This window comes from Mixophyes fleayi, chromosome 6 (assembly GCF_038048845.1).
Source record: "Mixophyes fleayi isolate aMixFle1 chromosome 6, aMixFle1.hap1, whole genome shotgun sequence".
Lineage (NCBI taxonomy): Eukaryota > Metazoa > Chordata > Amphibia > Anura > Limnodynastidae > Mixophyes > Mixophyes fleayi.
Window position 1 is genome coordinate 222,872,177 of NC_134407.1, and position 25,155 is coordinate 222,897,331.

General features: G+C 39.6%; 2 protein-coding genes across 2 annotated transcripts in view; both read right to left on the reverse strand.

Annotated features, from left to right (window-relative positions):
- The window catches only part of LOC142160649 (uncharacterized), a 33,494-nt gene extending 24,726 nt beyond the window's left edge, over positions 1–8,768 (reverse strand). Inside the window, 2 exon segments of the mRNA XM_075215510.1 lie at positions 8,402–8,486; positions 8,571–8,768. Of these exon segments, the coding sequence (XP_075071611.1) occupies positions 8,402–8,486; positions 8,571–8,768 (283 nt within the window).
- A 5,826-nt stretch (positions 8,769–14,594) lies between these two features.
- Positions 14,595–24,690, reverse strand: LOC142160650 (stonustoxin subunit alpha-like). Its single transcript, XM_075215512.1, has 2 exons — positions 24,609–24,690; positions 14,595–16,288 (listed from the first exon to the last, which is right to left on the reverse strand). The coding sequence occupies exons 1-2, from the start codon at positions 24,688–24,690 to the stop codon at positions 14,595–14,597; spliced, it is 1,776 nt and encodes a 591-aa protein (XP_075071613.1).
- Between the last annotated feature and the right edge of the window lie 465 nt (positions 24,691–25,155).

Below are 25,155 nucleotides of genomic sequence, written 5' to 3' on the forward strand. Positions count from 1 at the left end.
TGTGTCTGTTAGTGCAAACAGAGCCAGTGATGGGCGTTTCCTTTTAAAGAGAAGGTGGGTGTGTCATCTGCCCATCATGCTAAGGCTGGGGGAGGAGTATCATGTATAAAAGCTTGATTGTGTCATTTGTGCAGGGAGACCAACGCTGGGGAAGCTGGATGGTCTGGAGAGAGATTGTCTATGTCTAGCTAGCGTTTAGGGTCTCCATATGTGCTATGAAATTCATATGGTATCAAATACATGTTAAACCATCCTGACAATAAAGCTGCATAAAAAGAAGAAGTTGTTCGCGTGTGAGTCAGCAGTAGCGGGTTCTTGCCACAATATATATATATATATATTTATTTATTTATGAATTTAATTTGTGAACCTGCTATGTATTTATGACTAATTATGTAAAAAGTAAACTGTATGAAAAAAGGAACTTGTCATTTTGAAGGGTGAATATGAAATGCATATGGATGTAACAGGTTAACCTAAAACCATAATGCAAATGGAAAACATATAGATCAGATTGGGTTACGATGGAAGTGAACATCTAAATCTATATTATTCAAACTGATATTAGCAGTGAAGGTCTCCTGGCAATGTTGTGAATGAGGTCAAACTCCAGGTCCTTCTTTGTTGATCTTATTATCCTTTTTGGTCCTTATCCATAAATATTTTGTATCTATAGGCTTTCTAGGCCTGATTTACATGCATCTAGGGTCTGTGATGTAAAGTTTACTAATAGTGAGCGAACGTTCACTGATTTCTCTCTAGAGGTATTTCATCCGTAACTTGGGTGTGTGTTCAATATGATTGATTCTATCCCTTAACGATTCACGGGATAGCACAATATAGTGTATGTGCGTCATACTTATACTCATTAAATAACATTAACTGGTGTAATATTTCAAATATATGTCAATATTATCTTTTCAGCCAAGGATGACTGATTCTGGATTCTGTTGGGTACCTTCAATACATAATTTGGAAGGTTTCTCCCCTATGCCAGGCTGTAGGGTTATAGTCCGCTATTGATACACTCAAGTGAGTTATGTCCCTATTAAATCAAAGGTATGTACACCAGGTGCTCCAAGGTACTCACCAGTCCCAGCCCTGTACACTTGTAAGTGTGGATGGGGTTGGGCACTCTTAGCATGATATGGCTGTAGGCTGTTTTACTGATATGGTGACTGGGATTCTGAACAGTGCATGATAGGAGGAGTTGGTCAGGGGCATATGCAGGATTTCTAGAGGGCAGGTTTCCAAATGTTTGATTTTGAAACAAAACAAAAACAAAACAAACACAAACTTTTTGCAATAAACCGTCAACAGGCAATTTTTTATAGTTAAATTGTTTATAAATAAGTTTTGTTGAGTCACAGAGAGTAAGACCTACTCTAATAACACCTGGTAAAGATGCAGCTACTGAGAGGCATTTGATCCACTGTTTCCACTTGTTGGTTTTGTTATTGGTTTCTTGGAAATTTGACTCTAAACAGGACTTATTCCTAAAAACCCCAGTAATTATTATTTTAATATTTTAAGTTTAAGTTTAACTTTCTTTCTTTCTTGAAAACATGGCCACAGCTGGGCTTCCGTGACTTTTGGCGGTGCATAGCTAGGGGAAATTTTCCCAAATGTACAGCATGAGAATGACATAAAGAGAAGTGGTATTGTGCAGTGTATATATGTATAACATAGAAATAGCATAAAGAGAAGTGGTACTGTGCAGTGTATATATGTATAACATAGAAATAGCATAAAGAGAAGTGGTACTGTGCAGTGTATATATGTATAACATAGAAATAGCATAAAGAGAAGTGGTACTGTGCAGTGTATATATGTATAACATAGAAATAGTATAAAGAGAAGTGGTACTGTGCAGTGTATATATGTATAACATAGAAATAGTATAAAGAGAAGTGGTATTGTGCAGTGTATATATGTATAACATAGAAATAGTATAAAGAGAAGTGGTACTGTGCAGTGTATATATGTATAACATAGAAATAGCATAAAGAGAAGTGGTATTGTGCAGTGTATATATGTATAACATAGAAATAGCATAAAGAGAAGTGGTACTGTGCAGTGTATATATGTATAACATAGAAATAGCATAAAGAGAAGTGGTACTGTGCAGTGTATATATGTATAACATAGAAATAGCATAAAGAGAAGTGGTACTGTGCAGTGTATATATGTATAACATAGAAATAGTATAAAGAGAAGTGGTACTGTGCAGTGTATATATGTATAACATAGAAATAGTATAAAGAGAAGTGGTATTGTGCAGTGTATATATGTATAACATAGAAATAGTATAAAGAGAAGTGGTACTGTGCAGTGTATATATGTATAACATAGAAATAGTATAAAGAGAAGTGGTATTGTGCAGTGTATATATGTATAACATAGAAATAGTATAAAGAGAAGTGGTATTGTGCAGTGTATATATGTATAACATAGAAATAGCATAAAGAGAAGTGGTACTGTGCAGTGTATATATGTATAACATAGAAATAGCATAAAGAGAAGTGCTACTGTGCAGTGTATATATGTATAACATTGAAATAGCATAAAGAGAAGTGGTACTGTGCAGTGTATATATGTATAACATAGAAATAGCATAAAGAGAAGTGCTACTGTGCAGTGTATATATGTATAACATAGAAATAGCATAAAGAGAAGTGCTACTGTGCAGTGTATATATGTATAACATTGAAATAGCATAAAGAGAAGTGGTACTGTGCAGTGTATATATGAATAACATAGAAATAGTATAAAGAGAATTGTATTATATTATTTTTGTGTGATTGATGAATTTTAAGAAATTACAACTTCTCCACATTTTTTGTCCTCTTTTTTGTGCCATGAATTTTAAACTTGATGCATACTTATTTCTAATAGTTTCAGAAACTATGTCGTTCAATTCCTATTTTGATATTCCTGATTTCCCCTATATGTAGAGATGCTTAAGCCCACCCAAACTTCGCCAATCCAATCGTTACTTTCACGCGCCCTCGGAATTGAAAACAAGGCAAAACATCATTGTTGCGTCATCGGACTTGGATTCTATAAATACCGCCCTCCATGGAACTCCAGCGCCATTTCACAGAGAGGCACAGAAGGGGTAGCAGGGTTGTTGGCAGTCTCCAGTGCAGTTGGACAGCTTCACAGCTTATACAGATAGAGGAGGGCTGGCAGTGTTCTTCAAAGTCTACATTGCCATTTTATAGAGTTATAGCTCACACAGAAACAGGAGAGATGGCAGTGTTCAGTGCTGAAACTGAAATTCTAATAATGGGGCTGGTAATATTATTTAAAGTCTACAGTAACATTGTGTTATCAAAATGGATTCACATCAGTTTAAAGAAGACCAGGAGCACCAAGCAGCTGCTGGCACCAGTCATGATGATAGTAATTCCTCTACGTCATCTGCTAAAGCCTATGTTAAATGGCATAGCGTTTTTAAGTCAGGGGAAAAAATGTAAAAAAACAACTTTTACCTTGGTAAAGAAAACATACCTGTAATTAAGGCAAAGTTAAGTGCTGAAAAAAATAAAATTGGCAACATGCCAATCTACACACGCAGTGGCAAGGAAAGAAGGAGGTCTTCCCCTTTCTCTATGAGTGCTAGTTCTGCAACTGTCAGTGAGCCATCTTCCTGTAAGGTCAGTCATAACAATGCAAGAACTTGTCATTCTGACTCCAAAAGTAGTGCCCAAATATTTTTACGTGTGAAAGCCAAGCTGGAAGAAAACAGTAAGGCATTAGAGGAAAATGTATGTTCACATTCAGAAATGACACAAATCCCTGAGGAGAGTCTATCCGCGAGTTCTATGTGTAATCCTGACCATTCTGATAGTGTACCCATAAAGAAGCTACTTCCTCAAAATGTGGAAAAGATGATGTTCATCAACATGAGCTACAACTTCCATGAGGAAGGCCTTTAATGCTAATTACATCAAAGTACAGAGACTTCTGTAATGGTGGGTTCTAGCGGGGATGAATTTATATTGTGTGAGGAGGATGCATACACTGATGAGGGTGAGGATGAGACAACATCTTGCCACTGTAGAGTTTATTAAAAGCACAGTTATCTTAGGTGCCTTAAGCTCATTGTTAGCTTGTTTTGTGGGGGCCCAAACAAACCAAGCATTTCAGCCACAAAAGTGACACTCCTTGTAACTGAAGTGCTTGGTTTGTAAAAGTGTGCATGTCCTATTTAAGATCCAACATTAGGGTGGTTGGGAGGGCCCAAGGACAATTCCATCTTGCACTGTTTGACATTTTTGGACTTGGTCTATCAGCTTGTGTAACAGTCAACAATTCAGGTTTCAACAGTATTATTAGGTTGTCAATTTACATGGTGCACGGTATGATTAGGTAGACTATTCAAATGTGGAAATATTATTATAGGGCTAAAGATATGGTTAAGGACAGGTCTAGGGACAGGTCTAGGAATAGGGACAAGTCTAGGGATAGGGACAGGTCTAGGGATACGGACAGGTCTACGGATATTGTCAGGTTAGAAATAGGGATAATACTGTCAACATTTGAATTGTCAACCTAATAAATACTGTCTACATTGCATTGATGCCCTAATAATACTGTTGATGTCATTATATTGTGACTTTATAACCTCGTCTACTCTGCTGCCCATCAATCATATTATGTAAATCCAACATAAGAATGGGTGGGAGTTCCGAAGGACAATTCCATGTTGCACCACTTTTCCTTTCTGCCACTGCTGTGTGGCAATGTTTCCTAAATGTGCTATGAACTGCCATATGTTTGTGTCGTTACTAATCAAAAGAGCAACCAGACAGCTTGCTGCAGTCTTAGGGTTTATTGACAGCACTGTTAACTTAGCTGCCTTAAGCCCATTGTTAGCTTGTTTTGTGGGGGCCAAAACAAATCGGCACTTCAGCCACAAAAGTGGCACTCCTTGTCGCTGAAGTGCTTGGTTTGTTAAAGTGTGCATGTCCTTTTTAAGATCCAACATAATGGTGGCTGGGAGGACCCAAGGACAATGCCATGTTGCAACACTTTTCATTTTTTTCTGCCACTGCTGTGTGGCAATGTTTCCTAGATGTGTTATGAACTGCCATGTGTTTGTGCCGTTGCTCTGTTGCTTAGCATCCAGCCAGCTCGCTGCAGTCTTTGTCCGAAAGTGTATGAAAGTAATATTGTGATCTGTGAGGTGGTCAAAGTGACTGAAAATGACTTGAAATTAGTGTTATAGAAGTTAATAATACTGTAGGAACAAAAAAAAGAACATTATGTGATTTTAGCATATTTTAGCAACTTTTCTAAAAAATACAGATCTAAAACCAAAACCAAAACACGTAAAGGCAATTTTGCCAAAACCAACATCAAAACACGAAGTTGATCAAGATCCAAAACCGAAATCCAAAACCAAAACACAGGGGTTTACCTTTACATGTATCTGTAAAGGTCTGATTGTCCTCCCACGTATTGAATGCGACAGGGACATTCTAGTAGGGAAACTACTTCCTACATGTTTTATGTTAAGAAATCTCTCACCTCATATGTGGATCCTGTCACTGATGAGTGATGTAGTGATTGGAATTGTATTTTTATTTTTCCCTGATTTGCAGCGGATGAATCAGGGGGGATTTTCACAATTGAAACAGTTTTGCGCTTGGATCAATTTCAAATACAAGTGAGGGATCGCAGGAGATTCAAATAGGTTGAACTTGATGGACTTGTGTCTTTTTTCATATTACCATGTTACTATGTTTTGGGTGGTTTGATTGATGTTTGAATCAATTCCCATGGTTTCAGATGATTCTGAAACAATGGGGTAGTACCCCATTTTCACCAAATCCTAGCAACTGCCCTTGGACAAGTGGCTCCAGCGACACTACATACTCCGCGTAGACTTCGTTGCCAACCGTGGCACACTAAAGTAACACGAACTCTACAAAAACTTTCTCGTAAAGCAGAACGTCGCTGGCGTAAATCTTGTGTCTCTAATGATTTCCTCACATATACTGGTATATACCACTGTTACAGAAACTCTCTAGGCACTGCAAAACAAACATAGTTCCAATCTCTCAGCTATGCTCAGGCTTCTAACCCCAAACACCTTTTTAACACATTTAAATCTCTTCTTAATCCTCCCACCCCAAATCCTCCGACTACCATCAGTGCCCAGGATCTTGCTTCCTATTTCAAGGACAAAATAGATAATATCAGACTTAAAATGGTATCATCTCCCTCGACAAGCAATCGGCTCAATTCCTTTGTAGCACCCTCTGACACTCTCTCTTCATTTGATACCACAAATGACGAGGAAGTTTCTACTCTCTTCTCATCTTCCTACTCTACCTCCTGTCCTCTTGATCCCATTCCCTCCCAAATTAGTAGGTCCCTGTCTCCTGTGCTCATTCCCGATCTAACTAAAATCTGCAATCTATCTCTTTCTACTGGTATTTTTCCATCACTATTCAAGCATGAAGTGATTTACTCCCATTTCTAAAAAACAAAATTCTGACCCAAACTCTCTCTCAAATTACCGCCCCATCTCTCAGCTCCCATCTCCCATGCCCCTCCAAGCTTCTCGAGGGAATTGCCTACACTCGCCTCACACACTTTTTTACAGCAAACAACCTACTGGATTCTCTTCAGTCAGGCTTTCGTTCTCAACACTCCACAGAGACTGCGCTAACTAAGGTTGTCAATGATTTGATCAAAGCAAAAAATGAGGGCATTACACTATTCTAATTCTCCTGGATCTCTCTGCTGCATTTGACACTGTTGACCACTCTCTCCTCATACAAACGCTACAATCCCTAGGTCTTGAAGGCACTGTCCTATCCTGGTTCTCATCCTACCTATCTAATCGCTCTTTCAGTGTTAATTTCTCTGGATCCATCTCTGCTCCGCTTCCTTTATCAGTTGGAGACCACAAGGCTCAGTCCTAGGTCCTCTGCTATTCTCTATCTACACCACTTCTCTTGGAAAACTAATAAGCTCCGATGGATTTCAGTATCATCTCTATGTGGATGATACACAAATCTACCTATCCTCTCCTGATCTTTCACCATCTGTGTTGTCCAGTGTAACTGACTGTCTTTCTGCCATTTCATCTTGGATGTCTTCTCGCCAACTCAAACTCAATCTTTCAAAAACTGAATTAATAATATTCCCACCCAAAAACAGAAATTTCCTGCCTGACATTTCTATTTCTGTTGATAATATGACTATAAATCCCACCCCGCAAGCTCGTTGCCTAGGTGTAATCCTTGACTCACAATTATCATTTATTCCCCACATCGACTCTATATCTAAATCATGTTACATACATCTAAAGAACATTTCCAGAATACGCACATATCTCACACAAGACACTGCAAAAACATTAATTCATGCACTCATCATCTCCCGCATCGACTATTGCAATTCCCTCCTTACTGGTCTTCCCAAAGTCAGACTTGAACCCCTACAATCTATTTTGCACACAGCGACTAGATTGATTTTCCTTGCAAACCGTTCTTCCTCTGCTGAGCCACTCTGTCAGTCTCTACATTGGTTGCCTGTATTTCAATGAATCCAATATAAAATTCTTCTATTAACATACAATGCTCATAGCTGATAGTGCTGTGATTTTTTACCTGCTCTACCCAAGGTATAGGAGCCTTTTTGTTAAAATCCCTATTTAGGGAATATATGTTCCTGGTGTATGTTTATAACAATAAATGTCAATAATTTTTTAATCAAGTAATTACTAGCGCCTCTATATCTGTTTTATGTCTATTTGTTTTTTGGTCTAGGTTTTGCATCCTAGCATTCAGGGGCAGCTGTAATTATCTTATAGGTCCTATCTAGCGCCCTAATATTATTTGTACAATGAAAAATCTAACAATGAGAGAAGAAAAGACAATTTGTCTCCTTGTGAGAGGAAAACCCTTAACTATCTGATGACTGATCAAAGTATCATAATTAAACCTGCTGATAAAGGGGGAGGGCTGGTTATACAAGATAAATTAGAATATCATAGAGAAGCTATGAGACAATTGGAGGACCCGAATTCCTATGTAAAACTTAAAAATGACCCGACTATGGCATACCAACTAATGTTGAAAAATCTATTAGAGGATGCCCTGAATGAGGGCACAATTTCGAAGGACATTATGGGCTTTATTTACAACCCTTATCCGGTGGTTGCGACTTATTACCATCTGCCCAAAATCCATAAGACCCTGATTAATCCACCTGGAAGACCGATAATATCAGGAATAGGGTCTTTAACAAGTAACCTTTCGTCTTTTGTAGACTCATATCTACAGCCCATTGTCTCTACCCTTAAGTCACATATTAAGGACACTACTAGCTTTCTACGTATGATTCAGGGGATCATTTGGAAACCCACTTATTATTTTCTCACCTGCGACGTAACATCTCTGTATTCCAATATTCCGCATAGTCAGGGCCTGAATGCCGTTAAAGCTTTTCTTGATAAACAACAACATCTAGATACACGTTTGAGTGATTTTATACAGTTGGCAATAAAATTTATTTTAAATCACAATTATTTCATTTTTGACTCCAATTACTATCTTCAGATCCTCGGGACGGCGATGGGGACCAGGTTCGCCCCGAGTTATGCGAATCTCTACATGGGTATGTTTGAGCAGTCCCATGTTTGGGATTCGCCATTTGGGGCGAACCTGGTCCTTTATGGGCGCTATATAGATGATATGTTCTTCATCTGGGATGGAGATGAACATTCGATCTCCAATTTTGTGACCCATCTTAATTGTAATTCTTTTGGTTTGAAATTTACTAGTGAACATCATCACTCTAGAATTCACTTTCTTGACGTGGCTTTAAGTATACATCAAGATATAATTGTGACTGAAAATTTTATGAAGGAGGTGGACACTCGCAATTACTTACATTTTTCTAGCAGCCATTACAGGCCATGGAAAATTAATATCCCCAAGGGACAATTCTTGAGAATAAAGAGAAATTGCTCAAGACAAGAAGAATTTGAAATCCATATAGAGAAATTATATAAATCATTTGTAGAATTGGGCTATCCGAGCTATGTTCTAGACAAAGCTTATGATGAAGTTTTGAAAATGGATAGAACTTTTGAAGGATTCAACAAAACTAACACCAAAAGATAAGTCTCTGGTCTTTGTAACTCAATATAACAATTGTGCTAAACAGATCAAACAGATTATTAACAAGAATGCGTCCCTTTTGGAGCTTGATGATCATATTGGCCACATGATCAAGAAGAATGAAATGACAGTTTTCAGAAGGTCAAGAAATCTTAAAGAGAGATTAGCCCCCAGTTTTTATAGGGGAGGAACTAAAGTTCATGTACCAGTTAAGTTATCCCATGCAGAGAGATGGCTTAGTAGAGGAAATGGTTTCTTCAAATGTGGGAAACCAAAATGTGTGGCATGTGTATATGCAGACCATAAAGTGGTTGACTTTACCTCATTTACATCAGGGGAAAAATTCCCCATAGAGAAAACCTTAGACTGTCAATCTATTTTTGTAGTTTATGCCATTAACTGCAAATGCGGCAAACAATACATTGGTCGTACTATAAGAACATTAGGCACCCGATTTAGAGAACATCACCGCAATATATTGAGAAACAATAGATCACACCCTCTTTCTGCTCCTATTAATCAGTGTCAAGGCACGAGATTATCAGGTCTCCTGGTAAAAGCAATAGAGCAGGTGAATATAACAAACAGAGGAGGAGATAGATTTAATCTCTTATGCAGACGTGAGGCATACTGGATTTTTAAGCTAAGAACGCTTTCACCTAATGGTCTGAATGACTCTATTGAGTTAAACAATTTATGATTTAGTTTAACAAAATGTCTTTGTTCTTCACTCTATAAGAATTTGATTAGTGCAATTCTCTTTATCTGTTCAGAGTTTGGTGAGGGGAGGTGATATGAGGATCCACTCTATAGCTAAGCAGAACAGAGTTAGGCTTGACTATGGATGGGAGACCTCTCATACCAGAGGGAATGTTTAACATAGGCACCTGTGAGAGCCTGCATTTTTTAAGTTTATATTTATATAAGTTGTTTTAAATATATTTTTTAAGTATTCTGAACCATAGTAATTGTTTTATACAATATAGGAGAGAGGGATTTATTATCATGCAACTAGTTTATTTATTTATGCAATTAGAGAGTCATTTATTGCATTTAAGATTTATAACAGTATTGGTGTAAACATCTACAATAGAAAATGTTTTTTATAACTATTGGTAGATGGGTCGGCACGGCCTACACTTGGTTTGTTCTATCAAAATTTTTTTATATATATATATATGTCTCTTGTTAAATATAACACTGGATACTTCTAATGCATCTATGCTATGCACTATTCATTAATTGGATGAGACATTCACGGTCACTTGCTATATATGTTTTGTGTATTGTTCAAACAGAGACCTTATGTGATGATATCATGCTGTGTGTAAGAATTTGCATACAGCCCATTAACAGGTGAAACAATGAGTAGCCTGATGATCACCTGGAACTAATGACAATCAATTAATCCTTTGGACATTTACAAGGGTTTAAAAACCTCTGTTCTTCCCGGATTGGTATCCTGCTTCTGATGAAACGACATCTGTCGAGAAACGCGTCAAGCTTTTACACTTATAACTTTGAAAGTTTTTCTTGAAAATCTAGAGACCCCGGGGATCTCACTAGCGGATATCTGGTTTGTTTGTATCTCATGCGGACTGACGGACGAAACAACGGCTTTTCCATTCAAAGTTTTTTGCATCTATTTCCAACAATCGTCTGAGGACGCTCTGGAAGATGAAACTTTGAGGTTATATTACGCTAAGCTTCAGTGAGCCGCAATAACCGTCTGAGGACACTCTAGAGGGTGAGAGATCAAAACCACGCTACGAAAAGTGAGTTTCTTCTTTTCAAAAGAACATTTCCAAACTGCAGTTTGCTACATTGACTATACTAAGCGCTCTTCTTTTACTGAAGATGGTGATCTAATTGTATCAAATTTCACCAGAAGAGATCCAGCTTGTATTAAGATCAAGGGTGCACTGCCCCCTTTTTTCTTTTCAAACCATTGATATTGTGTTTCTTTCCCTGGTGGTCTCTCATGCGGAGATGATGCCGGTTTGATAAATTATACCATTGCATAAACGGCATTGTGAGAACTCATATATGGTGTTTGCTATACCATCTGGACATGTATTTCAGCAAGAGTCTAACATGATACTCTACACTATATGAGTTCCTAACAAGTTGTGTCATCCCCACTTTCATTCAATTCATCTATGGAGTTTATTGACTTTTATTAATATTGGTTGTCATTTCAAATTACTGTCCGAGTGCTCATAGCTGATAGTGCTGTGATTTTTTTACCTGCTCTACCCAAGGTATAGGAGCCTTTTTGTTAAAATTCCTATTTAGGGAATATATGTTCCTGGTGTATGTTTATAACAATAAATGTCAATAATTTTTTAATCAAGTAATTACTAGCGCCTCTATATCTGTTTTATGTCTATTAACATACAAGGCCGTCAACAAAATTGCATCGACATATATCTCCTCACTTGTCTCAAAATATCTCCCGACTTAACACCTCCGCTCTGCACAAGATCTGCGTCTCTCTTCCACTCTCATCACTTTCCTGGTTACAGGACTTTTTTCGGGCTGCACCCACTCTGTGGAATTCCCTCCCTCGCAGAGTAAGACTTTCCCCTAGTCTCCAAACCTTCAAGCGTTTTCAGAAAACTCACCTCTTCAGACATGCTTATGATATTCCTCAACCACCATCTTAATCTCCCTAGGCTACCCTATTATCACCCTCTACACAGCTAACACAAGACATCAACCCTCTGACCAACATTGATGTGTGACTGATCATGCAGCCCGCTCAATACTTTTTACCCTTGTATTTTAGCTGGTCCAATATGCAATATTATGTAGCACATGCCCTTGTGTTTTAAGCTCCCATTGTCCTATAGATTGTAAGCTTGCGAGCAGGGCCCTCTTACCTCTCTATCTGTATGTACTACCCAGTATTGTTTTATTAATGTTTGCCCCCAATTGTAAAGCGCTCCAGAATATGCTGGCGCTATATAAATAAATGTTGATGATGATGATTCTTAACTAATTTGGATTTAATATCTACAGCTTTCATGAATCAGGGTGTTTTGGCAGAGATTTGTAAGAGAATGTTCCAGTGTCTTTTAAGGATTTTTTTTTTACCTGATGAGTTGTTACAGCCTGTGATAAAGTTATGGCGCCCTCTCTTCCTGTCATTAATCTTCTCTTTATATGGTAGGAGTTCATCTCTACTCAATTTCCTGTTTCTTCGAATGCCCTTTTTATCAGTATTTTAGCTACAATTTTTCTATAAACTGTTTTTTAAGTTGTTATCCTTCTGTTCTATATGTAATTCTGAACAGTTTTTTCTTAAGCTGACATGTGGGACTGACCTGTGGGGATATTTGACAACCAATTTAACTGGTGATTATTAGTGGCGAGGATATAGCTATTCACAGCTACATGTTTACGGTAAGTTTTGGTTTCTATCTTGTTGTTTTGCATGTGTTATTTCTAAATCTAACAACTATTGTTGTGTTACTGTATTTGCTAGTGAGTCTGGGTTATCAATGTGGTAATTCATGAAATTAAGAAAAAATTATTCATCTCTTTGTCAAATGAAATGGATGTTTTCATTTTATCTTCTCATAGGTCCAATTTAGCTCCATAGCTGTGCTAGGTCCTTATGAGCTATGGAAGTCAAATAATTGAATGAAGTAGGCTGGATTGATTAATATTGTTTTACAGTGCCATTGCGATTAGTACGCTACATCATAATAGGGTTAATAGCGCTATCGCACAGGTAAACAACACACACTTACATTCACACTTACATTTTGTAAATAATACACATTTAATAAAGTTCCAATCCACATTCATTTATTAGTAAATGTATTTGAGATTATTTATATATAGATAATATTACAGTAAAGGTAACTATGGTTCAGGTCCACAGAAATGTGTGGAGTTTGGTCTCATATTAATCTATATTTTACTATCTGACATCCGGTGTTAATAGGGAAGTGATGGCAAATTGCGATCGCAAGCTATGAATTGTGTGATATTAATACTCCAAAAACATACTGGTAGGTTAATTGGCTGCTATCAAATTTGACCCTAGTCTCTCCCTCTCTGTCTGTGTGTGAGTGTGTGTCTATATTAGGGGAATATAGACTGTAAGCTCCAATGGGGCAGGGACTGATGTGAATGAGTTCTCTGTACAGCGCTGTGGAATTAGTGGCGCTATATAAATAAATGATGATGATGATGATAATACTCCAAAGCACTTTGTTTATGGGTCAGTTTAAACAGTTTTTTTCGGTGGGAAGACATGAAGACAACAGTTGTAGTAAGAAGCCCCTCCTTTGGAGAGAGATTAAATGAACTGACCTATGACCAGCAGTCTACTGGAACATCGTTAACCCTGGACCAATGAAGTACTTTTTTAATGTTATCTGTGTATATTCATGACATCATCACTGTTTATGTTAACTCAAACTATATATAAAAAAGCCCCTGGGCCAGTATCATCATCATCATCATCACCATTTATTTAAATTGCTCTACAAGACTGAATCTTGACCTGGGCCCAGGAGGTGTTTGCGTAATGTATTCGGATATACGTTCCTGTATATTGTTATACCTTCTAATGCATCATCATGGTTTGCTGTAATGCTGCTATCTTTTGCTATTAAATCTCTTTGTGCATTGGAACCCACAATAATCACAGTTGACAATATTTATTGGTAGCAATAATACGAACATAACAGAGCTCATCCTCATACTTACTTATAAATAGGTTTGCATAGCTGGCAGCAAACCTGGTGCCCATGGTAGTACCTCTGATTTGTAAGTATTAAACATGTTTATGTATAATAAGCATAAAAAATGTGTTTGAGAATCATGTTTTTGTTCATCTTAGAAGTTATGGATGGTTAAAGTTGGATTTTGCAGACAAACGTGGCAAGCGTTCTATTCTGTGTTTTCACACATAGAATGGGAATTCTTTGTATAGTGAAGAATTGTGTACAAATGTATGTAGTCTATAGTAAACACTCATGGAGGACTTTTGAATCTATTCACCAAATACACCTGGGAGATGTTAGAGAAATGGCTTCTGGACAATAACCTTTTCCTAACAAGAATCGTTTTCACTGGGCAAAAATTACAGTTAATTTTTCTCCCCTTCTGAAACAGCAGTATGGCGCTCCTTCAAATTATAATAGTCCAGTTAAAGAAATAAACATAGCTACCAATAAATAGTTCTTTGGTGCAAACCTGTTTCATTCCAATCAATTATAGGCTTTTTCTAGCATGAAATCTTTGTAGCTGTTTGTAGTGGAGTACATGGTGGAGAATCATCCCCTCACCAAGACCCAATTTACTATGATTCAATACAGCATGTGTACCTCACATTACCTTTTTAATACACCATAGATTCTATAGACAGTAGCACAGTGCTTGGCCGGCTGGTGGTACATGGACGTACAGTACAGGAACCTGGATGATGTCTCAGTATTAGTGCAGGTTACAGTGAGCAGATCTGCACCAGGAATCCAGATGTGGGCACCATGTATATAACTGATATTTTGTATTAGGTTTCAATCCTGTAATTGTGATCTTCTCATTGTTATCCTTTGTTATACAAGTGGTCCAGGTCTCTTCCTCAGCAGATCTATACTGTATTCTGTATCTTTCTATTAACTCTTTCCCATAGTCTGCAGGATTGAGGATGAGATCCATACTATCATGGGTCCTACCGCTGATAACTGGAAGATTAGGTTTAGTTGGAGGCTCAAATGTTTTACTCACCAAATCCCCATCTTCATACAGATAGATAGAAACTCCAGGATTACTTTGGTCTGGGACAGATGAGATAATTAATTGGGTATTTTTATTGGATACATTGACTTCAGCAAATTCTTGAAACGCTCTCACACATTTCCTGGCCCTTTTAGAGACATCTTTGTCATTGCACCATTGTGAGATCTTTTTACTCTCATAGACAGTTTGTTTAGGAGTTTGGAGCCAATCGCATATATCAGATAGATATGTATCCTCTTCATTTAATGATGTAAAATTATAACACACGACATATTCAGTCATAGGGTCAAATATTAGTCCATTTATTTCACTCTCGGATGGTAATATGTTTATATTGGGCAGCACTTTCAGATAGGAACTCACATTATCCATCTCCTGTTGTTTTCTGCTCAAAAACTTTGTAATGTGGAGATTATCAAATGGAGATTGTTTTATGCTAAGTAAAATGTCAGCAAGTGCAGCTTCCTCTAATCCCCCCCCACGAATAGAGGGTAAGGTTTGTCCAAGTTGCTTCTGAAATGTGAGTGTAAATTGCTCACACTGCTCTCTGAACTGGATGATGTTACTCTTGATGTCTGGAAAGGTCTCTGCAGCCGGATGCTTCATCAGATCATTACACTGTATGGTAACGTCTGCCATTTGCTGTATTATGTGTTCTGTCTTGAAAACAAGATTTGCACTAATTTCTTGAACCAACTGGGCAGCTTTACTGTCCAGTGTCCTCAGTGGATACAGCCAGACTTTCACAGGTACGGCCTTCTCCCCATTCTCTCCTAGTAGATTCGGGAGATCGGTATAAATTTTTATGGCATCTTCATAAGTGACCGGATTTCTCTCCAGAGCAAAGTCTCCATGAAACTTACAGCTACATTTTCTAACATCTTCCTTATCCTTATCGTTCATGTTCAGCTCTCCGCTGCCTTCAATTGAAACTAGGGGAATTTTTTTAATCATGACCTGGAGATTTCCTTGTATTTCCTGGGTCTTTTCTGATGTAGACACCTCACGATCAAATATAAAGAAAGCCTGAGCACCATATAAGATACCAGTGACCACATGAGTGGCCGTCCCTTTGTCAAACACATCATGGTAAGTCATGTTCTGGACTCCTAGATGGTCCATTCTCAGCTGTTCAAACCCTGTGGTTCTTGAGTATTTCAGAGTAACTCTGGCTTGGTTGTTAGATGTCTTAGTGTCATTTAGGTAACTAGCAGACCCACCAACTTCTACAAGACCACAGAGGAAACTGGCTTTTAAAGATGCTGCAATATTCAGAGCTGATGCCTTATCAGAAACAGTGTCTGAGGCTATAAACTCAAATGATGTATTATCCTGAGGTGTTGATGCCACATTCTCTCTCAATGCCTCACGGTTCCATAAAGTGACACCTGAATAATAACAAAATATATACAGTTACTACAGAACATTCCTTCTTCATTCAGGTCCTTGTTTAGGTTATACTGTGTATGAATAGGGTATTAAGACTTTTAAATATACCACTAACACAGTCATGGCACATGTCTATGCTATTGTTCGGCTTAAGTATATGTATTTGTCTGCCTGGCATATGCCTTATGCAGAAATACTGCTGTATTTAGAGTTCGATATAAGATGAAATATGTGTCAACCAATACATATGTAAGTATTGAATTTTTAGACAGAATTTTTATGGGCACATTTGGGGGCTAAATGCATCAAACTCTAAATTAGATTAATATATATAAATATATATATAACCTATACCAGTGCACTACAACAGAAAGAAAGGCAAAGAGTAGAAGGATAGAATAGAAATGAATTAAAGAAAGATTTATTTATGTTGCCCACCAGCTTCTATTCCAGCCTGGTTCCTCCGTTAGAAAACCAGAGGAAGCGAAAGGCTTTACAATAGACAGGAGCATGCATTACTATCAGACTGGAATAAGTAGGCTATCAATTGGACTTGAATAGGTCCGGACACGACTGCAGCGCTTGTGCCATTTGGATACAATTTATTTCTATCTATTCTCCCCACAGGCCGGGGCTCACAGGATTTTGCAGGTAATTAGTCCCTACATAAATTGGGATATATATGCAAGACTTGTCGTTCATACTTGAAACTTTATTTGATTTTTGATCAAGTGCACTTTACATTTTTGTCAGTAGCTACTGATAACAAATAGATAGAATTGTATCTGGATTGACAGGTTGGATAAATAACATCTTTGGGAATATCCATTATATGAAGTCATACTTGTAACATCAGACCTATTATTATTGGTCTCTTATTGGGATCACTGATTGATATTGAGTAAGCTATGAATTCAATAGATATTACATGACCCATTCATCGGTTTATAAATATCATTGTATCATATTTCAACATAGGACCAGTCCATTGTCTCTGTTTTTTATTTACTTATTTATATATTTGTGTCGCCATTTACAGTTTTTTATGTGTTTTTGGTACCTATGATGGAATAAATTGTTTACATGTAATCACTCTGTTATAAGAGTTTTCCGTCTCTTGAATCGTCCCAACTGAGTATTTATCAATACATATAAATATATAAATATATATTATATATATATATATAATATATATATACTTTTTCTGTTTGTTAAGGACTTGGCAAGGTCCTCTTCATACAGCTGCGATTTATCCAAGATAACATCCACTCTATATTTACCAGTACCCAGTGCCAGTTTCTTTCCTTTTTTCCATGTTATAATTAGGGTCAATGTAAGGTTTTCTGTACAAGCAAATTGAACAGCAAGTGTCCATGCAAATAATATTTACCCAATGAGAGTTATTATCTTGATATAAACACCTGTACATCTAAAATGGAATTATTATTGTTGTATTAATGCAATGCTGAATCTGCTATCATTCAGATTAGCTCCTATAATATGTGCTCATTTAAATGTGTTTAACATAAATAAATACCTACTGTTTCTGTTGTATAATTGATTATAGATCAGTGACACAAAATAAAAAAATCTAATAATCTATAATAATAATTGAAATCACTTCAGTAATAATTATTGTTGTAGGATAAGTATAACATAAGTTGTAGGATAGTTTAATACTTCAAATCAAACATTTTTTTAAGTGATTTTATTATCTATTCAATTTTGGGTGGTGTATATTTGGAATTGTTCCGACCCCCTTTAGATTAGAGTGGGATAGTAGTAGATAAGTGAACCCTGTTGATAATATCAACATGTTTAAGAGATTTAGGGGTAAATGTATTAAAGTCCAATTTTTAACATATCTTAAGAAACATATGGATTTGCAAAAGTCTCCTACTCTTTTTAAAAAAAATAAATTACACCCAATTTGCAATCGGATTTGAATCAGATCCAGAGGGCCTCATTCATTAAGAAAAAAAAGGCATTAATTGACTCGTGGAAAAAACATTTAACACAAGTTAAATACTGGCTGTTTTTTCATGTAACACACAAATACTTTATAGCTTTATTTTACACTGACATTTAAAGTTGATGTAGGACATGACCTACCCCAGCTATAAATCTGTCCCCACATTTTAAATTTACCTCCCCCTCCAATACAACATGGTTTTGCCAAGGTGAAAAGTTTCTCCTTTTCTTGCTTCACTTTCCTTAATAAATCAGTCCCAGAATGTGTAAATTTAGAGTCTAAAGATTGTATGAGTTGTAGAATGCACATTAGTCTTGGAATATTCCTCAAAGTTTTCACTGCTAGTGGAAGAAGCGGACAATGCATGTTTGAGAGCTTAGACTGCAGTTATAAGAGTGATTAAATCCTAAAGGATAAGAGAGGAGGATAGGGAGAGGCAGGGCTGGCAGGAGGAATTCAGGGCCCCGGTACAACAAATTCATGGGGCCCCCCTTACAGTCGAGTATGCTAAAAAAAATTGCACCGCAGCGCAAACATCTTCGGAGGTGTGGTCATGCTTTCGGGGCGTGCCAAATGCGCCATTGGGGCAGGGCTAACACATCAAAATCACTAGGCTCTGAATTCGCCGTAGCATCACATATGTCCAAGCCAGGGACGGACTGGCCATCTGGCACTTCTGGCAAATGCCAGAAGGGCCGATGGCTATAAGGGCCGGCCCGACTCCCCCTGTCTTCTTGGTGGCTGGTTCACCTAGCCACCTCTGCTGCGCGCTCCCCAGCTCCCTCCCCCGTTATGCTGTGCAGCCAGTTACACTGGTGAGTGGTGAGTTTCCTGTTTTTTTTTAATTTGCTTTTTTTTTTTTACTGAAGAGGGGGGGGGGCGATTTTCGGGTGGGGGGGTGCCGCGATTTTCACGGGGGGTTGCAGGGGTGACGCGATTTTTGGGTGGAGGGGGGGTGCCGCGATTTTTTGGGGGGGTCGCGGGGGTGCCGCGATTTTCGGGTGGAGGGGGGGTGCCGCGATATTCGGGGGGGGTCGCGGGGGTGCCGCGATTTTTGGTTGGGGGGGTGCCGCGATTTTCGGGGGGGGGTCGCGGGGGTGAGAGCCAGGGGGTGCTGGGAAAGGGGGTGAGAGCCAGGGGGTGCTGGGAGAGGGGGTGAGAGAGCCGAAGGGGGTGCTGGGAAAGGGGATGAGAGAGCGGAAGGGGGTGCTGGGAAAGGTGGTGAGAGCCAGGGGGTGCTGGGAGAGGGGGTGAGAGAGCCGAAGATGGTGCTGGGAGAGGGGGTGAGAGAGCCGAAGGGGGTGCTGGGAAAGGGGATGAGAGCCAGGGGGTGCTGGGAGAGGGGGTGAGAGAGCCGAAGGGGGTGCTGGGAAAGGAGGTGAGAGAGCCGAAGGGGGTGCTGGGAAAGGGGGTGAGAGCCAGGAGGTGCTGGGAGAGGGGGTGAGAGAGCCGAAGGGGGTGCTGGGAGAGGGGGTGAGAGAGCCAAAGGGGAAGGGGGTTCTGGGAGAGGGGTGAGAGAGCCAGGGGGTGCTGGGAGAGGGGGTGAGAGAGCCAGGGGGAAGGGGGCGCTGGGAGAGGGGGTGAGAGAGCCAGGGTGGTAGGGGGTGCAGGAAGAGGAGTGAGAGAGCCGGGGGGTAGAGGGTGCAGGAAGACGTGTGAGAGAGCCAGGGGAGTAGGTGGTACAGGAAGATGTGTGAGAGCCAGCAGAGAAGGTGGTGCAGGGGGTTAAGTGAGAGGGACAAAGGAGAAGATGGTGCAGGGGCATAGGTAAAAGAAAGTGTAAAGGGAGAGACATCTTAAGAATGGGAATGTCAGGGATGCAGCCATCATAAAACACAAGTAGTAATGAAGAATGGAAATGCACAGAGGGGACAAGTGTTAAAAAAAAAAAAACAAGCCTTCATACTCCATTCACCTATATTTTCTATACCCCCACTTCTAAATTTCTGCTTCGACCACTGCCCTCTGTCCCTGCTCCCGACTGCCTGTGTGAGCTGACAACTGCTGATCCCTCCTCGCCCAGCGCGCCCACTAGGAGAACAGAACACAGGATGCCATAATCAGGTAAGTTCATATATTTTCTCGTGTGCAATATGTTTTTAACCATCCTTTCTTGAACTGGGGACACTACAGCGTATCCAATAATGTTTAACACTATGTATTGCTCATTATTGCGCTGTAATGTTTTTTGCATATTTATCTGTACAGAGATTTTTAATTAAGAGGAAAAAACATTGCTTGTCATAAATTTTATCTGTAATTGTGTCAATATATCTATCATCATCATCATCATCATCATCATTTATTTATATAGCGCCACTAATTCCGCAGCGCTGTACAGAGAACTCATTCACATCAGTCCCTGCCCCATTGGAGCTTACAGTCTAAATTCCCTAATATAGACACACTCACACAAAGACAGACAGAGAGGGAGACACTAGGGTCAATTTTTGATTGCAGCCAATTAACCTACCAGTATGTTTTTGGAGTGTGGGAGGAAACCGGAGCACCCGGAGGAAACCCACGCAAACACAGGGAGAACATACAAACTCCACACAGATAAGGCCATGGTTGGGAATCGAACTCATGACCCCAGTGCTGTGAGGCAGACGTGCTAACCACTAGGCCACTGTGCTGCCCTATGTATAAATAAATGATGATGATGATGATGATGATGATAGATATATTGACACAATTACAGATAAAATTTATGACAAGCAATGTTTTTTCCTCTTAATTAAAAATCTCTGTACAGATAAATATGCAAAAAACATTACAGCGCAATAATGAGCAATACATAGTGTTAAACATTATTGGATACGCTGTAGTGTCCCCAGTTCAAGAAAGGATGGTTAAAAACATATTGCACACGAGAAAATATATGAACTTACCTGATTATGGCATCCTGTGTTCTGTTCTCCTAGTGGGCGCGCTGGGCGAGGAGGGATCAGCAGTTGTCAGCTCACACAGGCAGTCGGGAGCAGGGACAGAGGGCAGTGGTTGAAGCAGAAATTTAGAAGTGGGGGTATAGAAAATATAGGTGAATGGAGTATGAAGGCTTGTTTTTTTTTTTTTTTTTTTAACACTTGTCCCCTCTGTGCATTTCCATTCTTCATTACTACTTGTGTTTTATGATGGCTGCATCCCTGACATTCCCATTCTTAAGATGTCTCTCCCTTTACACTTTCTTTTACCTATGCCCCTGCACCATCTTCTCCTTTGTCCCTCTCACTTAACCCCCTGCACCACCTTCTTGGCTGGCTCTCACACATCTTCCTGTACCACCTACTCCCCTGGCTCTCTCACACGTCTTCCTGCACCCTCTACCCCCCGGCTCTCTCACTCCTCTTCCTGCACCCCCTACCACCCTGGCTCTCTATTTTTGTTTGCATTGTAAATGATGTATTAAGCTGCTCTTGGGACTCACACTCAGTATCTGATATTGCTGTACCAATTTTTATTTGTAAATGAGTTTTTATCTGAGCTTAACTAATGATTTGGGGGCACTACTATGGCATAATGTTATTTGGGGGCACTATTGTATGGTATATGTTTCGGGGGCACTACTATGCCATAATATGATTTGTGGGCACTTCTGCATGACCAAATATGAATTGAGGGTAACACTATGTGGCATAATATGACCGTGGGGCACTACGATTTGGCATAATATGAACTGGGCACACTACGGTGTGGCATCATATGAACTTCTGCCAAAGGCAAGTCTTTCATTGTTGAATATGACGGGAGCCCAAAGAAGTTGCTGTATCGGGGCCCAAAATTCCTCGTCAGCCCTGCCTGTGAGTCAAGGGAGTAGACGCCTCCAGGTAAATAATCTAAATGTTTCCTATCTAATCAAACTGATGGATCACATCCAATTATTTCTCACCCACCTCCTCTATCCCCCTTAATTTATATACTGTGTTATTTAAAATGAATAGAAAAGATGCATATCCAATTACTGTAGTAAAACAAAAATATTTTTCTCTGACATTTTGCTGTAGATGGAAATACTTTTAATGCAGCCGTGTGGGTTCAACTGATCATTCAATAGTTATGTTTTTTTTTAGATACATGTTAGTTTTATTTCATGTGGAATGATTCATGAAAATTCTGCCATTACTATTTAATTGAGGGAAAAGGGTACCTGTTACCTATATGTGTGTGTAAGTATTCTGTTCGTTGTTGCTATTTTGTGGGAGATTTGAAAAAAGCAAAACATTGTTTCCTACAGTGGCATCTGTATAATTGGTGGTATTGCTGTAGTATGGGGTGGCGTGCTGGTGGCAATGTTGTAGTGTGTTTGGTGCTTAGTATTGCTAATAAGTAGGAGAGAGTATTGCTATAATGTGGGAGGTGATGCCGGTTGCTGTAATGTGGGGGGGGATGCTGGACGCTGTAATGTGGGGGGTGATGCTGGACGCTGTAATGTGGGGGGTGATGCTGGACGCTGTAATGTGGGGGGTGATGCCGGACGCTGTAATGTGGGGGGTGATGCCGGTTGCTATAATGTGGGGGTGATTGATGTAGTATGAGTGTGTGTGGGGGGTTATTTATTGCTGCAATTTGGGTACTAATAATGTATTGTCATGGTGTTTATTGATGTAATTGGGGTGCTAATAATGTAATGTTGAGGGTCATTAGGAGAAATAAATACCCCCCCCCACACATACTACATCATGTTGTACTGCGCCAGCATCAGTGTGCAACAATATAGTGCATGGAGCCCACAACACGTGGGCCTGTGTGCTTTAAATGCCAGGGCTGATTTTTAGTCCCAGTCCGGCCCTGGTCCAAGCACTCCTGACTTTCAGGACATCTAGCACCACAGTGTAGTATACAAAGAATGCAGTGTGTACACAAAGAGTTCAGTCTTGGCCTGCGCCTTACATTGGGCAGAACACTCACCAAAAATTGCCATTGTCCCTACTAGAATCACAACATTTCACATACTGTCCTGCTCTCTCCTACCTGTTCTTCTCACTTTCACCACCTGTGGCTGCAGGTTTCTTTAGTTGCGGCTTGTCTGGATCCTGGAATGCTGGGGGCCCTATTTGGGAAAAAATGGCTACATTTAGATAATTCCAAACAACCCTGGCGTTAAATCAATACCACCCACAATTAAAAATTTGGCCTTCCTCCAGCTCCAACATTACAATAATGTACCCCTTCATCATCGCCATGCCTTATGATCACACTGCGCCCTCCATGCTGCTTTTGCCCCCTTCACCTGGCTCCCCTTCATCACACTATACTATGCTGCCCCCCATTTTTTAACCCCACTGTGCCATGCTGCCCCCCATTTTTTAACCCCACTGTGCCATGCTGCCCCCCTGTTTTTTAACCCCACTGTGCCATGCTGTCCCCCCATTTTTTTAACCCCTCTGTGCCATGCCCCCTCTCGTTTTTTAACCCCTCGGTGTCATGCCACCCTCCTTTTTAACCCCTCTGTGTCATGCCCCCTCCATTTTTTTAACCCCTCTGTGTCATGCTGCCCCCTGTGTTTTAACCCCTCTGTGCCATGCCCCCCCTTGTTTTTTAACCCCTTTGTGCCATGCCGCCCCCTACCCATTTTTTAACCCCTCTGTGCCATGCCCCCCCATTTTTTAACCCCTCTGTGTCATGCTGCCCCCCACGTTTTTTAACCCCTCTGTGCCATGCCCCCCTTCCCCCCCGTTTTCCTCCCTTTACTTACCTTTTCCTTTTATTCTCTCTTCTTTCTTGGTCCTCTCTGCTCCATTCTGTCTGAATGCTGGGCGTGACCTGATGACGTCCCACCCGGCAGTCTGAATGGAGCAGAGAGGAGCAGAGAGGAGGGACGCTGGCGCCGCGATCACGTGAGTATGTTTATTTATTTTTTTCAACTACCCTGCTCCCCCCACCAATGACCGAGCCCCCCATAACCCCTCCCCCCCCCCCCGCCGCCAAAAAAAAACAACAACAAAAAATAAAAAAATCTTCGTCGCTAATTACCCGGGCCAGGGCATACCAGGGGGCCCGGGTAATTAGTACCTGCCCCCCCCCTCTCGGCGGCCCTGATGGTCAATAGAGGAGCACAGAAATATAGGAAAGAGAGTAAGCTGGAAGCTATATAGGTCATTTTAGGACATACTAGTGTCTGAAGAAATGTGAGGTTGACGGAGGTGGAGAAAAGTTGATAGAGATAAAATGAGATGGGGTGATGATAAAAGAAATAAATACAGGAAATAAGAGAAATTAGTTATGGCAGATTAAGGTGGAAAGTTGTAACTTTTTATAGTGTACCAAATATGGCAAAAATAATCAACTGATTGAAGGATTTGGGGTTATTTCTGACTATTAAGTAAAAAATAACAATATGTGTTTACCTGGAATGAGCTTATCATCACGATAATCATACAGCATCTTAAGGGAGAAGGGGCGTTCTAGAGCCGACATTTCTATGGTCATTGTGTCCACTGTTCCATCTGACCGCCCAGATCCTAAATTCCTTGATTTATTAAGTGTTGAGTCCATGACAAATTCAAGAAGCTAGACACCTGTAATGTAAACTCCAATTTATCAGGTATACACTGTCGTAAATCCAATTATCTGGAATATGTTTAAAAATATATAGAAAAGAGCATTCTATATCCATATTATATTATTATCATTAATTTATACGGCACCACAAAATCACAACTCAATAAAAACAGATACACCCATGTAGCATCATTGGGTGTCAGAAAAAAACTGTAGGAACTTACACAGAATGTAGCAAGAGACATGTATGACGAGGACAAAAAAGGAAGATGGACAATATACAGACATTAGACATTAAGTATAAAGGTTACTGCCCATACAATCTAAAGAAAGTGGTGGTGAGAAACAGTGGGAGCAACTGGAATAAAATGGAAGTGGTGGACAAAGGAAGAA

What these genes read in the sequence shown, in the direction of transcription:
- LOC142160650 (XM_075215512.1), bottom strand. Translation starts at nt 24,690, where the DNA reads ATGACCATAGAAATGTCGGCTCTAGAACGCCCCTTCTCCCTTAAGATG. An exon ending in TGATGATAAGCTCATTCCAG is followed by an intron (nt 16,289 to 24,608) that starts GTAAACACATAT and finishes GTTATTATTCAG; the next exon opens with GTGTCACTTTATGGAACCGT.